Consider the following 15,926-nt stretch of genomic DNA (forward strand, 5'->3'; position numbering starts at 1 on the left):
TTCTTTTGTATGTCTTCTCATCAGGGTCAGGCAAACTTTTACTTACAAGTTTTGCTCCTTGTGCTGGCAATAGAAGCATCGTCTCTCTGCTCTAGAGCCACTTTTCTCAACTTGACCTTTGGAGACTGCCTGACAGCTGATGCTAAGAAGCAGAGTGAATGGTTTTAACATACACACATACCATGCACACACGCATACCCCCCCACACACATACAGGTACACTCAGAGACACACACAGGGACATGAGATACACTTAAACTGTCACTCAATAAATAATAAGAGAAAAAAAAGCAGGACAACTTTTTTTTTAACTTAGAATTTTAATTATGTACATAAATAGCAACATGAGAACGAGGAGTTCTAAGGCTTATACATTATCTCTAGGTGAAAGAATTTCAGATTAGTCCACTTGGAATATGGCATCACCCAAGATAACAAAGAGGCCTAGTATAGTTTTTCCTGAAGAAGAATGCCAACTTACTACATTCAGTACTGACTTCTCTGCCATTTTTCTGTAGAAATACTGGTTTATCATATGGAGTTTCCAATGTTTACCTATAACTAAAAGAAAAAGAAAACCATAAACAAACAGTTCCCCCCAAAATAAAAACAGCTCTAAGATTTTGCAGTTTGAAAATTCTTTAGGTTTAAGCGATCACATCAAATACTTATAATACCATTATATGACCATGAGGATGACAATGAGCCAGAGAAATCTGTAATTATTTCCATTTTATAAATGGGTACACTAAAAACCAGAAAGGTTTTGTGTTACATCAATACTACATGCAGATTCTCAGCTAGCTGGGTATGTGAGATAAACAGATGGATGGGTGAATAAATTAAAAATAAACGCTTAAATGGTACAGGACACACTACATCGCTCCCCTTCTGAAAACCAAACAACTACATTTCCATCCATCTGCTGGAGGAGAGCACGATTACATCATTGCTAGTCTGACGCATACCTTTCCTCACATCACCCCATCATTCTTTTCTGGAATGAAACACACATCAAATCCAAAGACAACAAAGACAAACCAACTCTTCTCCAGATTGCCTTTTTCCTAATACATAATGAATCTATTTAGCAATTAGAGGTTTATAAATATTTTAGTTTTAATATAAAACTAAAAATTCTTAAACATCTAAACCACTAACTTACCTTTTCTATCTCTGTTTATTAATCTGTTTTGAACTTCTCTAAGAATTCAGTAGATTTACTGCATTGTTAAAAAAAAACTACAAACTGCCAGTAATCTATATTAATAAGGATTCAATAGATCATGGTAGTCCCTACTAGGAAATTATGAAGCAGCTAAAGGAGGAATGAGATAGATCTATAAGTACCAACAGGGAAAGATGTACACAACATATTAAGTGAAAAAAAAAGCAAGTTCGTTCAACATAACTAAACATAACACTGCCTACAAAGTATTCTTACCAAAAAATTGAACCTAAATCTGATTTAGCCTTCAGATCCAACTATCAGTTTATGGGAAATGCAGAGAGGAGAGGAACCAAGAGATAAACAGAATGACACTAAATGGATGCACTCAGCCACAGCCAGAGCATGGGAAATTTAGAGGACAAATAAGCCCAGTTTTTCAACAAATAAATGATAAGAGAAAAATGAGGGAGAAGAAACTATTACAGTTTAAAAGGGACTTAAAACAGCTGAAAATAAAGACAGTTTATATCTTTGTAAAAAAATTAAAAAACAAAAAAATAAAAGGGACTTAAGAGACTCATCAGTCAAATGCAGTGGCAGATCTTGTTTGGATCATGACTCAAACAAAATAACTGTAAAAAGTTATTAATGAGACAATCAGGGAAATCTGCAAACTACCTGAATATTAGATGATATTACGGAATTAGTGTTAATTTCTTTAGGTGTGATAATAAAACTGCACTATGTGCCTGCATGGAGCTTTCAGTATACTTGCAAAACAGTACAAGGAATATGATCTCATTCTATCAAAAACCCAAAAGCATGTATGGATGCGTGTGCATGTGCATGTGCGTGTGTGTGTGTGTGTGTATGTTACACATAAAGAAAAAAGTCTGATGATGTACCAAACTATCAACAGAAATTACCTCTGGGAAAGGAATGGAGGACAAGACAAGCTTTAAAAATATTTATCTAAAAAAACTCTTTACAACAAATATGCATCACTTTTATAATTAAAAATTACGTCTCCAATAAAGAGCTAACAAAAATTAAAAATGAAATCAAGGCTGTGTATATAGTAAGCTGAACTCTGGCCCAGAATATTTTTGAAAGAATGAAGTGGATATGTACATGGTTTTCCTTTATTCTGTGGCTCGTTGCCCCTGTAAAGAAATATAACCATATTCAGTGTAAAGTCTCTGAAGGACATGTGTGACTTCCTGGCTGCTTACCCACCAGTCGCCTTTCTAAGAGCATATCTGATGCACATCGGGCTCCACTTTCCAGAGATGCCAGTTCTGCGGTGGGGTCTACGCCTCTGCTTTTTAACAAGCTTCCCAGGTAATTTGTATAACAAAATTTGAGAAATGCTGATTTGGGGTTACTATATGAAAGGCTGTGATGTGAAAGAGGATCTGGATTTATTTTCTGTGACTGCTAAGGCAAGATCAGACCATTGTGTAGGAGTTACAAGGAGACGTATTTTTGCTTAGTATAAGAAACAGCTCCCTAAAAATTAGGACTGCCCAAAGATGGCTGTCCTGTGGGGTGCTTTTCCTATCAGTGGAGGTGAAAAGTGGGAACACACAGGGCTACAGAGAACTTACACTTGAGGCTGGGGGTTGGGCCAGATGATCCTTTTCAAATTCTAAGATTATATGACTCTCTAGGTCTCTGAAAACACAGAGACAACTTGAGAAAGAAAACCTCAAACCCAGAGCTTTCATGAGTTTTAAATAGTAGCCATGCCTTATGATAAATGTGACACTGATTTTTTTAAACAAATTTCTATTATAAAGAAAATGCATATTCATTGCAAAAAATTTAAAAATACATAAAGTTATATAGAAGAAAAAATATAAAAATCACCCATAATCCTACTATCTGAAGATACATACTTAAATTTTTGTTGTATTTCCTGGTCATTATCCTCTCTAAAAATGTATCACACTAGCCTTTTTTTTTTTAATTTAATAATTGTGCATATGTTCCCATGCAATTAAATATTACTGAAACATAATAACATTCCTCTTTATGGACATACCATAATTAAACCATTTTCCTGTAGCTGAATATTTAGATTGTTTCCAAATTCAATATAATCTAATTACCATGAAATCATAAGTGCTATTATATAATTTTTAATATATACACAAAATAATATTAACATAACTAGTGTTTTCTACTTAGCAAGTACTCAATGGGTAAATATTGAACATATGAATGAAAACAAATGGTGAATTGAGTATACGACCAGAAGAAATCACACTGATTGACTTTATCAGATACTATCCTAAATTTCTCTAGACTCAAGTTACTCAAATCCACAAAAGAAGACAACGACACCTATGAATTCCCTATGTCACTTACTCTATATAATTTTGAGCTTCTCTACAATAGTCATGCATTCATCAAATGTTTATTGAATGATTATTAGATGCATACAACTGTGCTTACTATAGTGAAATGCTGTCTGAAAAAAAAATAAGCCTAGGAAATAATTGTTTGAAATAGGTTTATAGACAAATCCCAAATGTCAAGTTCTAGCTTGTATAAAAAACCCAGGTACTTCTCAGGAACAAACACAATTAAAAAGTCACAGCACTTAAGCCCAGAAATTAAAGATGGAAGGAAATATCATCCTGACCCTTATGTGTCCACACGAAGTTGAAATGGCTATAATTAATCAAATTAAATTAATTAAAGACAAGTCATTTCAATTGGTGCTAATAATGCTAAAAATAACCACAGAGTTTTCTTGTTCTTTACCTGATTAAAATGGGCAGAGCATGGAGTATTCTACTTATTTCCGGGTGAATTCTTCACATTTTCCGACTTGTAAAACAGAAAGTAAGTATATTAATGCAGTTTGAAAAGAAATAGTAAAACTTCTAAAGAAATAGTAGACTGTTTCAAAGTGCACATCTTCACCATGTGACTGAATATTATCTGATGCAAAGTGACCCATGTCTCGGTAAACTGAAGGAATTCCTAGGGCTCCCTGAGGGCCCTGCTGTAGAAAGTGACTCAGGCACAGAGGAGAGCAGGAAATAAAGCTCCATTAATCCTCACTACACAGATTCGGCCAACAGCTGATTTGATAAAAAATCCAATCAATAGTGAAAAGATTTCTTTACTACTTCATGCCACTGTAATTGTTAAAGAAGGTTACTGAATCACTTTGCTGTACACCTGAAACTAACACAACACTGTATACTCCAATAAAAAAAAAAAAGAATAGTCATCATGATCTGAAACTAAAAAAAAAAGGTTTCACACCTATGGGACGGTTTCCTGTGGGTACTCCGCTCCATATATCATCCACCATAGGGGCTAAATCACAAAACATGTTTACTCTGGAAGAGGTTATAACCAGACGGCACCCATTCCGCCTGGCCACCATCTGGGAACATATAATTAGGTCACGTCATCAATGAAAAGTAAGGTAGGAAAGGTTCTAGTGGGAAAAGTTCACGTGCTAAATGTTTAAGGCCTTACTTGCTTTCCCAGATGTTTTTAAGACTTTAATTCTGAAAACACATTAATAAGACCTGCTGTACATCGAGGATCTGAGCTCTCATGAGATGGCAATCTGAAAAACACTAGGCTGTAGTTGGGTGGGCAATAGGGCTGTGATTCTGTGGTCTAGACTTGGTGCAGGTTCTGCCGGTGGCCTTCTCTCAGAGTTATCCATGGGTGAAGGAGGGGGGGAATGTGAGAAAGCAGGAACACACGCCTAACCCTGTAATTTCAGAGCATGGCTCCTAGGCAACTTCAGGCTTACTGAAGTGGTTGAGAACCTGTCTCTAAGCATAGTGATCATACATCTTGGCTTGCCCAAGTTATACATACTGGTTTATACTTATTGTCCCAGCATAATTAATAGTGCCCCGTTTCACTCTCAAGAGTATCCTGGTTTGGATGATAAATTGGATGGTCACCCTATCTACAGACCACATTCACTTGATGATGGAGTTCTGGGGAAACAGGCCATACGTATTGCTTGGTGGATCATCACACAATATCCAGGTCTACTTGTTGCTCTGAACAGAGCTCTACAGGACTCAGCGCCTATGCCTTACGCTATTCCTTGAGAGCCACTTTCACACACACACACACACACCAGAGGCATTCTTGCTGTTGCTCTTCCAACTTGCCAAGCTCTTTCCTGGGATAGGACCTTTGCAAAATAAATCCCTTGACCTAGACTGGTCAATCCCAATTTTGGTCTGGCTAAATGCTATTCATCCTTTAGATCAAGGCTTTCCCCTGTCCTCTGCCCTTCGATTCAGATAAGAACCTTTTATTCACATTGATAGCATCCATGCACTTCCTGATTTGTGTAATTCTTTCATTCATGTTTGAATCCTTCACAAATATATATAAGTTTCATGAGGGCACAATACTCCTAGGACCTCCTAGCACACAGTATTCAAACATTTGTTGAATAAACAAATGAAATGAGGTAGAACCTAGAGACCTGATGAGTGTTTAAAAAAAAGTTTGGGTATGTAATTAATGAAGAAGAGATAAAAAGAGGCTTATGAAGGCAAGTGAGATAACTATGTCCAACAATTGGGTCTGTCATAAAAACCATGTGGTTCCCTACTTAGTTAATCAAAAATATAAGATATATTATCTTAGAATAAGATAAGAATATAAGATGCTAAATTCATAAACTTTTTTTATCCTTTGGACATTAAGAAAATGAGTACATAAAGACATTCTTCTGGTTGAAGAAAACAACTGTTGCTAGGAAATTTTTCTTGTTTGATTACATATCACTTATAGTATAACAAAACATGACAGCCAAATATCTCACTAATGAAGTATTGAACCCATCCACCCTATTACAAATCAGATCTCTCTTGGCAGAAACCATCATCATCTCAGCAAAAACAACATTCTGATTTCAAAAGACAGTTTGTGACTTAGCACAAGCCAGAAATCAAATTTTTTTGCATTTTCGGACAGTTTTATTTAAAATATTTTACAATGCAACCATTCTCCTTATATCCAATTTCAATACATATTGGGTTTCATTGTTTTTTTAAAGTGATTGATACATTTTATTTAACCCAACACATCTAAAATACTATTATTTCAACATGTAATCAATATAACATCAATCAACATTAAAATTATGAGATAGTTACAATCTTTTTATTTGTACCATGTCTTCTAAATTTGGTGTGAATTTGCACTTACAGCATACCTCAGTTCAGATTAGCTACACTTCATGTAGTCAACATCTGGTGCCTGCCATATTGGATTGCAAAGGGCTAGAGGAATAAGCTAAACAGCACTGCACTGTGATGGTTAATTTTATGTGTCAACTTGGCTAAGCTACAGTAGTAATTTTATTTTCTTACCATGTCCATGAACATGAATAATAATTTCTATTAGCAAAATTGAAACATTTGTTTTAATAAAAATATTTATTTCTAATTAGTATGCACTGCCATATGAAGGGGGATTTCTAGCCAAACCTCTGAGGTACAGCAATCCACTTGAAATGTCTGATCGCCTCACCAGTTGAATTATTTTGATCAATTACTTAACTCCTCCAAAATGCAGTTTCCTCGTTTATAACATGGAGATAATAATAGAACCTGCCTCACAGACTCTTCCTGAGCATACAGTTAGCACACAGGGCCAAGCTCACAGCAAGTGCTCAATAAAAATGACCTATCCCAAAAGAAACGAAACTGAGTTATCTGTAGTGACGTGGATGGACCTAGAGACGGTCATACAGAGTGAAGTAAGTCAGAAGGAGAAAAACAAATACCGTATGCTAACACATATATATGGAATCTAAAAAAAAAAAAATTCTGATGAACCTAGGGGCAGGACAGGAATAAAGACACAGACGTAGAGAATGGACTTGAGGACATGGGGAGGGGGACGGGTAAGCTGGGGCGAAGTGAGAGAGTGGCATGAACATATATACACTACCAAACGTAAAACAGATAGCTAGTGGGAAGCAGCCGCATAGCACAGGGAGATCAGCTTGGTGCTTGGTGACCACCTAGAGGGGTGGGATAGGGAGGGTGGGAGGGAGACGCAAGAGGGAGGAGATATGGGGATATCTGTATATGTATAGCTGAGTCACTTTGTTATAAAGCAGAAACTAACACACCATTGTAAAGCAATTATACTCCAATAAAGATGTTAAAAAAAAAACTACCTATCCTATGTGGTAGGTCACTTAACTTTTTTGATGAGGAAATAAAAGGTAAACATAAATGACCTGTTACAGACCCCAGTGAAATTCCAGTTCACTGGATGTGGTAGGCAGAATAACGGCCCCCTCAAAGATGTTTCCACCCTAATCCTGGAACCTGTGACTGTGCTACCGTACATGGCAAAGGAGAATTACAGTGGCACTGGAGTTAAGGCTGCTAACCAGCTGACCTTACAATAGGGAGATTATCTTGGATTATCTGGGTGGGCCCAATCGAATCACATGGGTTCCTATAGTCTAAGAGGATGGAAGACAGGGTCAAAGAAATGGGACATGAAAAGGACTCATTTGCAGCAGCTGGCTCTGAAGATGAAGGAAGAGGGCTGGGAGTCAAGGAATGCTGCAGCCTCTAGAAGCTGGGAACTACCCTCAGCTGACAGGTAGCAAAGCAGACCTTGGTCCTATAACTGCCAAGAAACTAAATTCTGTCAACAACCTCAAGGAGCAGGAAGCGGATTCTCCCCTGGAACCTCCAGAAAGGAATGCAGCCCTGCTGACACCTTGATTTACCACCGGACTCCTGACCTACAGAGTCTAAGATAATAAATTTGTATTACTTTCAGCCAGTAAATTTGTGGTCATTTGTTATGGCTGCAATAGGAAACTAAAACAGATAGGAGGACTTTTGACCAAGGAGTATAATAAGCCCTAGGGCTCCATTTTCCATCAGGAAATGTTACCTTCTCCTAAGCAGATGTCACATGACATCTATCATGGTTACCATTTCTAAAGTCTGTCCATTTTCTCAGCTTCTCACATGGATAAACTCAATCCTTGAAACAGCCCCATGAGGTAGTACCCCCATTTCCCAAGAGCACCAGAGCAATTTCCCAAGGTTTCAAGGCTTGTAAGAGGTGGGGGTGGGGTGGGAGTGGGGGAAGAGCCCGGTGCACCCACTCTGGAGTCCACTCTCTTGGCCACCAGGCCATGCTGCATCCTGCCTTGTCTACCTTTCCTCATACCAAAAGTGTATGCCTTTCGAAAAAGGAGACTTTTTTTTTCAGGATTTCTTACTTTTTATTTTGTTAAGTAATGATGTTTAAAAAAAAAAGAAAGGGACTTCCCTGATGGCACAGTGCTTAGGAATCTGCCTGCCAACGCAGGAGACACAGGCTCAATCCCTGGTCCAGGAAGATCTCACATGCCGCGGAGCAACTAAGCCCATGCGTCACAACTACTGAGCCTGCGATCCAGAGCCCACGAGCCACAAATACTGAGCCTGTGTGCCACAACTACTGAAGCCTGTGCGCCTAGAGCCTGTGCTCCGCAACAAGAGAAGCCACCGCAATGAGAAGCCCACGCACCGCGACGAAGGGTAGCCCCTGCTCCCCACAACTAGAGAAAGCCCGCGCATAGCAATGAAGACCCAACGCAGCTAAGAAAAAAAAAAAGAAAAATCATTGCCTAGTACCTTTATTTCTTAGAATTTTAAACAGCAAAAACTAGAAAGGGCACAAATTCAGAACAAATTTAGCTTTATGGAAAACCCACCACATTGTCCTTATTTTTATTTTATTGTGGTAAGAACGCTTAATATGAGATCTGCCCTCCTGACAAATTTTTAAGTGTACAATACAGTAATGTTAACTATAGGCACTATATTGTACAGCAGGTCTCTAGAATGTATTCATCTTGCATAACTGAAACTTTATACCCATTGATTAGCAACTCCCCATTTTCCACTCCCCCCAGCCCCTGGCAACCACCACTCTACTCTCTTCTTCTATAAATTTGACTATTTTAGATACTTCATTTAAGTGGAATCATACAGTATTTCTCCTTCTGTGACTGCCTTATTTCAAAGATGATCACTTTAAAATCACATAACTTACAGCAAAACTTGAGTGTGTTTAGAAAGCTAAGGAATTTCGAATGGAGAAAAAGAAAGCAGGACACATTTATTCAGATTGATGGCTGCTGCTTCCCTTTCAATTTCCTGCTGAGCCAGCAAAGGCTTGAATACAACTATAAAAAGCTCAGCTTTAGAAGTTCTGCTCAGTTTTCATGTTAGTAACAGGTTTACATTTCTTTTATATCTTCCTTACCTTCAAAGAATTATTAAGATTTTTCTTTTTAGTTATTGTTGGTCTTTAACAGTCATTCTACAATTCTTTGATAGTAACTTGTCACATTTTTAAAAAATCTAGTGAAAATTAAACATGACTTTTAATGAAACACACTGCTGTGTTTGGCTAATGTAGAAGACAACTCCAAAAGAGCTATCTGTGACCCTGGGGCCTGACACCCACAAATAGCCTCCATCTCTGAAACTCAGGCTTTGAGCTGGGACTATTCTGAAAGGGTTTCAGATTAGCAATGGACAATCAACAGTTTCATGCTTTTATTAAACATCTAGAGTCAAAGAGTGAAAACCGTAATGGAAAAGATCTATGAATCAACTACATTAAGTACTTCTGATCATCAAAAGGCACCAAAACTGAAGAAACAAGCCTCAAACTGGGAGAAGACATCTGCAAACATGTGACCAAAAATATTAGTATCTAGGAAAAAATAAAGAACTCTTATAAATCATTAAGAAAGGAACTAATGACCCACATGAAAAATGGCCAAAAAGGGCTTCCCTGGTGGCGCAGTGGTTGGGAGTCTGCCTGCCGATGCAGGGGACACGGGTTTGTGCACCGGTCCGGGAAGATTCCACATGCCGCGGAGCGGCTGGGCCCGTGAGCCATGGCTGCTGAGCCTGCACGTCTGGAGCCTGTGCTCCGCAACGGGAGAGGCCACAACAGTGAAAGGCCCGCGTACCGGAAAAAAAAAAAAAAGGCCAAAAGACACGAACAGGCATTTCAAGAAGAAACCAATAAACATGTGAAAAGATGCTCAACCTCATTAGTAATCAAAGGAACATACATTAAAACAACAATGAGAGATTCTGAGACCATTTTGACATGCCAGACAGTGAGGAAACTATTGCAGAGTCCTTGTGTCATGTCAAAAGGACGCAGAGCCAACTTCTACTGGCCAAAATGGAACAATCTGAACTCCAACAAGGATAAGAAATACAAAGCATTCAAACCCAAATATATTTAAATCTACAAATTCAAAATGATTCTAAAAAAACCCCCCACTAATTGGTGACCTTCTGAGGATGAGAGGGAACCAATTTATTATTTTGAAAACCAGATAAATAAGAGCAAAAATTGAGCATTTATCCTATCTTTCCTATAACTGTGTAACTAAATAGTATATGAGGGGAAGCAGTTCCTTATTAAAGTGTTCTAGCTATTATGTGAAAATGAAATGACAGAAATAGAATATCACCATTTTCCAACTCCCAGTGAGTCAGTAGGTCTAGGCATTGAGCCTCAATAGCCACTAACACCAAAATGGTAAAGTGAAGCAAAAACTTAGATGCCTACATAGACCTTGCCAATAGGATCAAACACGAACTTGATTAGCCAGCCTCTGGATCCAGTGGCCAATCTACAGGAAACGTACAGGAGAAAGGAACACGTTCAACTGCACCGTAAGTGTGCAAACCGCAAAACCCAAACTGTTGGAAACTCTACAGGTCCGACATGCCAGGTTCCTTTAACAGATACAGTGTAAGGAAAATAAGAGGATGGAAGGGGAACCAGTAGATTAAGTGACTTAAAAGGGAAAAAAAAAGACTTAAAAGGAATATCAAGTCAGAAATAATCATGGGCAAGACTAAAGTGACAGGGATAAAGACTTAGGTGATAAAGCCATTAAGAAAAACAGGGAAGTTACTTCCTACTATGGAAGTCAGGATAGTAGGTAGTTTTGGATGGAAAGAGAGGAATGTGATTGGGGTGAGCTACATGGAAGGGCTTCTGGGGAGGCTGGCAAAATTCTGGGTTTTTGTCCTAGATGATGGTTACAAGGGTGTGTGCCTTATAATAATTCACTCAGCTATAAAAAAATCAATTTAAAAATTGTTGAAGGAAAGCACGTTATTGTGGCAACTGAGGAAATCTGACTATGGACTGTATATTAGATAATGATTATGTAAACAATGAAATGTCAACTTTCCTGAGCATGATAATGGTATTGTGATTATATCAGTAAATGACCATGTTCTTTAGAAATATATGCTGAATTAGATATGGGTAGAAAGCGCAGTATCTACAACTAACTCTCAAATGGTTCAGAAAAATAAAATACACATGTGTGTGAGCACCCAAGCATGTGTAAAAAGACAAAGCAAATGTAGCAAAACGTTAATTGGTGAATCTATGTGAAGGGTATATTCATTATACTATTCCTGCAACTGTTCTGTAGTTTTGAAATATTTTTTCAAAATAAAAATTGGGGAACAAAGTAAAGACATACACACGCACACACACATACACACGCACAGACAAACAAACACACCCCACAGTGAAAAACTATTTCAAAGGCACCAGACTGGCAAAAATGGAAAACTTGTCATCTAGTAAAATTGATGTGCAGACATTATGAACTAGGAATCCTGGCCTAGAAAAACTCTTTTTTTTAATTTAATTTAATTTAATTTAATTTTTGGCTGTGTTGGGTCTTCGTTGCTGAGCGCGGGCTCTCTCTAGTTATGGCAAGTGGGGGCTACTCTTTGTTGCGGTGCGTGGGCTTCTCGTTGCAGTGGCTTCTCTTGTTGTGGAGCACGGGCTCTAGGCGCGCAGGCTCAAGTAGTTGCCGCATGTGGGCTCAGTAGTTGTGGTGCACAAGCTTAGTTGCTCCGCAGCGTGTGGGATCTTCCTGGACCAGGGATCGAACCCATGTCCCCTGCATTGGCAGGCGGATTCTTAACCACTGTGCCACCAGGGAAGTCCCTGGCCTAAGAAACTCTTAATAAACCATGACACATGTACAGAAATATGCTCAAAGCTGTGTGTGCAACGACAATATACTGAAAGCCACCTAGTTAGCCATCAACACGGGTATCTTCCCACAAAGAAATATTCCATAGCAGTGTAAATTAATAAATTACGGGCATACACAACCCATTAACATAATGTTTAGGGAACAAAACAACTTGCAAAATAACACATATAGTAAGACTCCATCTAAACTATATATTTATTTATATGTATATTTGATAGTTATTTATATTATAAAGGCAAAAAACAGGCAAGCTCAACTACAGTATTTTAGAATAAATACGTTATGTGGTTCAACTAAAAGAAAAAGTTTAAAGAAAAACAATGGAATGAAAAGCACAAAATTCTGGATAGTGGTTCTCTCTGGGGAGATGGAAGGGCCCAGGAAGAACTTGGAAGACATTGGTAATTTCCTATTTTTAAAGATGGATGGTTTGTTGGTATATGTATGGTCATTATATTGTTGGATTTTAAACTGTAAATATACATATATATGCAGTTATTTTATATTATATATGTTGTTTTATGACATATTTTATATGTTCTTTTATCTCAAAAAAAGAAAAAAACCTAGACCCATTATGATGACAATATTTCTGGACACACCCATCTTTGCTTCACAGTTCAGACAAAGAATTCATTTTAGCTGAAGCAGATAAATTCCTCTTCACTGACCAATGACAGGACTGAAAGACCACCTCATCCAAACTTCGTTGATAGAAGACTCAGTGCAAACATTAGAATTAATTCCTAAAAGGGAAAAGAGATGTGGCAGAGCAAAAAATGCCACAGACTGAAGGTTTCTGAGAGTAATACAGCTCCATGGGAAATAATATAATTGAGAACTGAACCATCATTCATACCACTTAAAATTTCAGGGCCCCATTATTTGATAGTGAAATGCCATTGTCTTTTATTGATTTCCCTGCCCCCCACTTGTTGGACTTTGTGGGTTTCAGTATTTTTTGTTTGTTTTTGCTTTATTAACGAGAGCAAAGACTTAAGCTACCCTGGAACAGGAATCTTTGGGGGCCCGGCAATTCTTTGAAGGGAACTGAAGAACACCTCATGGAGGAGATATTTGTTTCTTAGCATGTCTGGAAATTGGTTTTCAAGTTAGGCTTCAATTACCAGTCTCAATTAGGTGCAATCTGATTCATAATTGTTTGTACTATAATAATGTAACAGATGTACCTACTTTTGGTTGTAAGTAGTCAAAGAAATTTGTGGAATGCGGGGATCTAGTTCCCCTGCACTGGAAGTACAGAACCTTAACCACTGAACCACCAGGGAAGTCCCTCAGGGCCCCATTTTAAACACAATGTCCACAAATTTCTTTGACTATTTACCACCAAAAGTATGTACATATTAAGTAATTCCCCAAATCTAACTATATCGAATCTTGAATTAATAAGGCCTTCTGATATTTTTCATTTAAAACTTGTGCTAAATGTTTAAGTAGTCAACATCCATTTTATTATCTTCTATTCACAACAGATAGCTGTCAGGACAACTGTGCTTTGAGAGTAAGTGAATGGAAGAACACTAAGCTCTCAGTGACACTCAAGAGGGCAAGAGCATAGAAGGAAGACCAGAGAAGACATGCAGACCAACCCCAGGCTAATTAGGCATCTTTACTATCTCGCTCCCCAAAGACTTGCATGTAAATACGAGTAGCTGTAATATCCAACGTCTTCAAATTACAATAAAATGCTGTTCTACTTAGCTTGCATTCCAACCACAGTCCCATTGGTGTGCACGTGTCTGCCTGACACCACAGTGAGCGCTCAGAGGCTCCCAGGGGATCCCCCCCCCCACCATAGCTTTCTTGTGCATCGGTTCTGCACTGACACCACAGTGAGCACTCAGAACTGAGGAGTTTCATTTTCTACATTTCTTTCTAAGGCTGTGTATAGTTTTCCTGACATTCTGTTTCCTTTCCCATATTAAACTCAGTGTGGACTTCAGGAATTTTTTAAACAGGAAAGAAAGCTTCCAAAGAAAATGTCAGAGAAATGAAAATAAAACTATGAGCATTTATTCTTTAAAAGGGATTGCCAAAGGGCACTTGATATTAATATAGAACTTCCTACTCAAGAGCTAGTTTAAACAGGCTCAACAGAGACTAATTCATTTACAAATCACCAGTACAATAATTAGTCTTAAGATTTCACTGGAAGATTATTTATGTAACTAATGAGGAGGGCTTATAATTTATTCTGTTAATGTTACTTCCAAATTCCAGTTTGAAATCCTGGGTTTTGAGATAGGTATGTATGTATTTATCTATTTATCTATCTATTTATTTATGGGCCATGCCGCATAGCATGCGAGATCTTAGTTCCCCGACCAGGGATCAAACCCATGCCCCCTGCAGTGGAAGCTCGGAGCCTAACCACTGGACCACCAGGGAATTCCCTAGGTATTTATATTTTTTAAAAGGGTATTCTGATTTGAGATGACAGGAGTCAAAAGTATTCTATGATACAGAAGGTATGTTAATAATAAGAACCCTAATTCTTCCTTATCGAGCTGTGCCTCTGAGTGCTTGGAGGAGGCATGATGCCTTGTTCTATACTCTCTAATCCTTATCAGAGGAAAGAGAGAATGTCCCAGCAAACATGGGCAACATTTAATCAGCTAAGTGGCTGTGAGAAGAGACAAAAAAATGACCTGTCCTTATAATTCCACAACCTTTTCCCCTCTGCTGTTTGCCCACCAGTCAGCACAATGGCCTGGAACTGGTGGCTGGTCCCGTATATGCCCTTAACTGGGCCCATAGGCTAGGGGATGAACAGTTACAGTACTGATAAAGCGAAGAACAAAGCCTATGGTGAATGAAATATCAAGAGGAGTCTCGGTTATTTGTCTTTTGCTGGGAGCATAGCATGTTCCCTTTGAATCTAGTTTTGATAAAACTTTCAGATAATATGCAACACTTGGAGCAAACTGTAAATACAATACAGTGGAAATTATGGTCTAAGACTGGGGTGGAATATATTTTATGGCCCCCACGTATTCAGCCCTGCTGAAAATAATCAAATGCACAGAGGTTCTATTGCTCCTCCAATAAAGGCCACCAGAGAATCTGAGCTAGAAGCATAAGGAAATACAAACAGAAAAAGCAAGAGCAAGCAACAGGGCATCAAGAATTTTATAAAACCCGAGAGAAACCACATATTTAAACCAAAAGGAAGATAATGAAAAAGATCTTTCTCACCTTTTGAATGTTCTCCTTCCACAAATCTTCTACGACTATGTATCCACGTAAACCCCAGTCATATAATTTCTCCCCACTGACCTTGAAACAAAATATAAAAGATCCATTGCTATTCCATACATGAAGTAGTAAGGAAGAGAATTTTGTTTTCTTTTGCCCTGTTTCCAAAAGAACTGTATTTAAGCATACGACAAACACAGGAATCTTGGAACATACACATTAAAACTGTGCAATGTAAGCAAATAAAAGATAGTAAGAATGATAGCATAAAAAGAAAAAATAGTTTCCCAGTGTGTAGTTACTGTTTAAAATAATTTGCCATAAATTATAGGTGTATATTTCAAACTTTCACAATTTCAAGGAAAAAAAATGTAGATCATTGCTGATATGGGAAATGCCTGAAGATCAGACAAGAAGGAAGGCTTCTACCTATCACATCTAGCACGTAACAGCCAA

The 15,926-nt window shown here is 38.0% G+C and overlaps 1 protein-coding gene across 1 annotated transcript in view; it reads right to left on the reverse strand.

The window, feature by feature from the left end:
• Positions 1–300: 300 nt before the first annotated feature.
• APOO (apolipoprotein O) overlaps positions 301–15,926 on the reverse strand; it is a 57,673-nt gene continuing 42,047 nt past the window's right edge. Inside the window, exons 7-9 of the mRNA XM_029241493.1 lie at positions 15,471–15,551; positions 3,941–4,006; positions 301–561 (exon numbers count right to left, since the gene is read on the reverse strand). Of these exons, the coding sequence (XP_029097326.1) occupies positions 3,971–4,006; positions 15,471–15,551 (117 nt within the window). The 3' untranslated portion in view covers positions 301–561; positions 3,941–3,970. The remainder of the gene's footprint in view (positions 562–3,940; positions 4,007–15,470; positions 15,552–15,926) is intronic.

The sequence above is a fragment of the Monodon monoceros genome, unplaced genomic scaffold (genome assembly GCF_005190385.1).
Source record: "Monodon monoceros isolate NGI ecotype Baffin Bay Population unplaced genomic scaffold, NGI_Narwhal_1 Super_Scaffold_22, whole genome shotgun sequence".
Taxonomy (NCBI): domain Eukaryota; kingdom Metazoa; phylum Chordata; class Mammalia; order Artiodactyla; family Monodontidae; genus Monodon; species Monodon monoceros.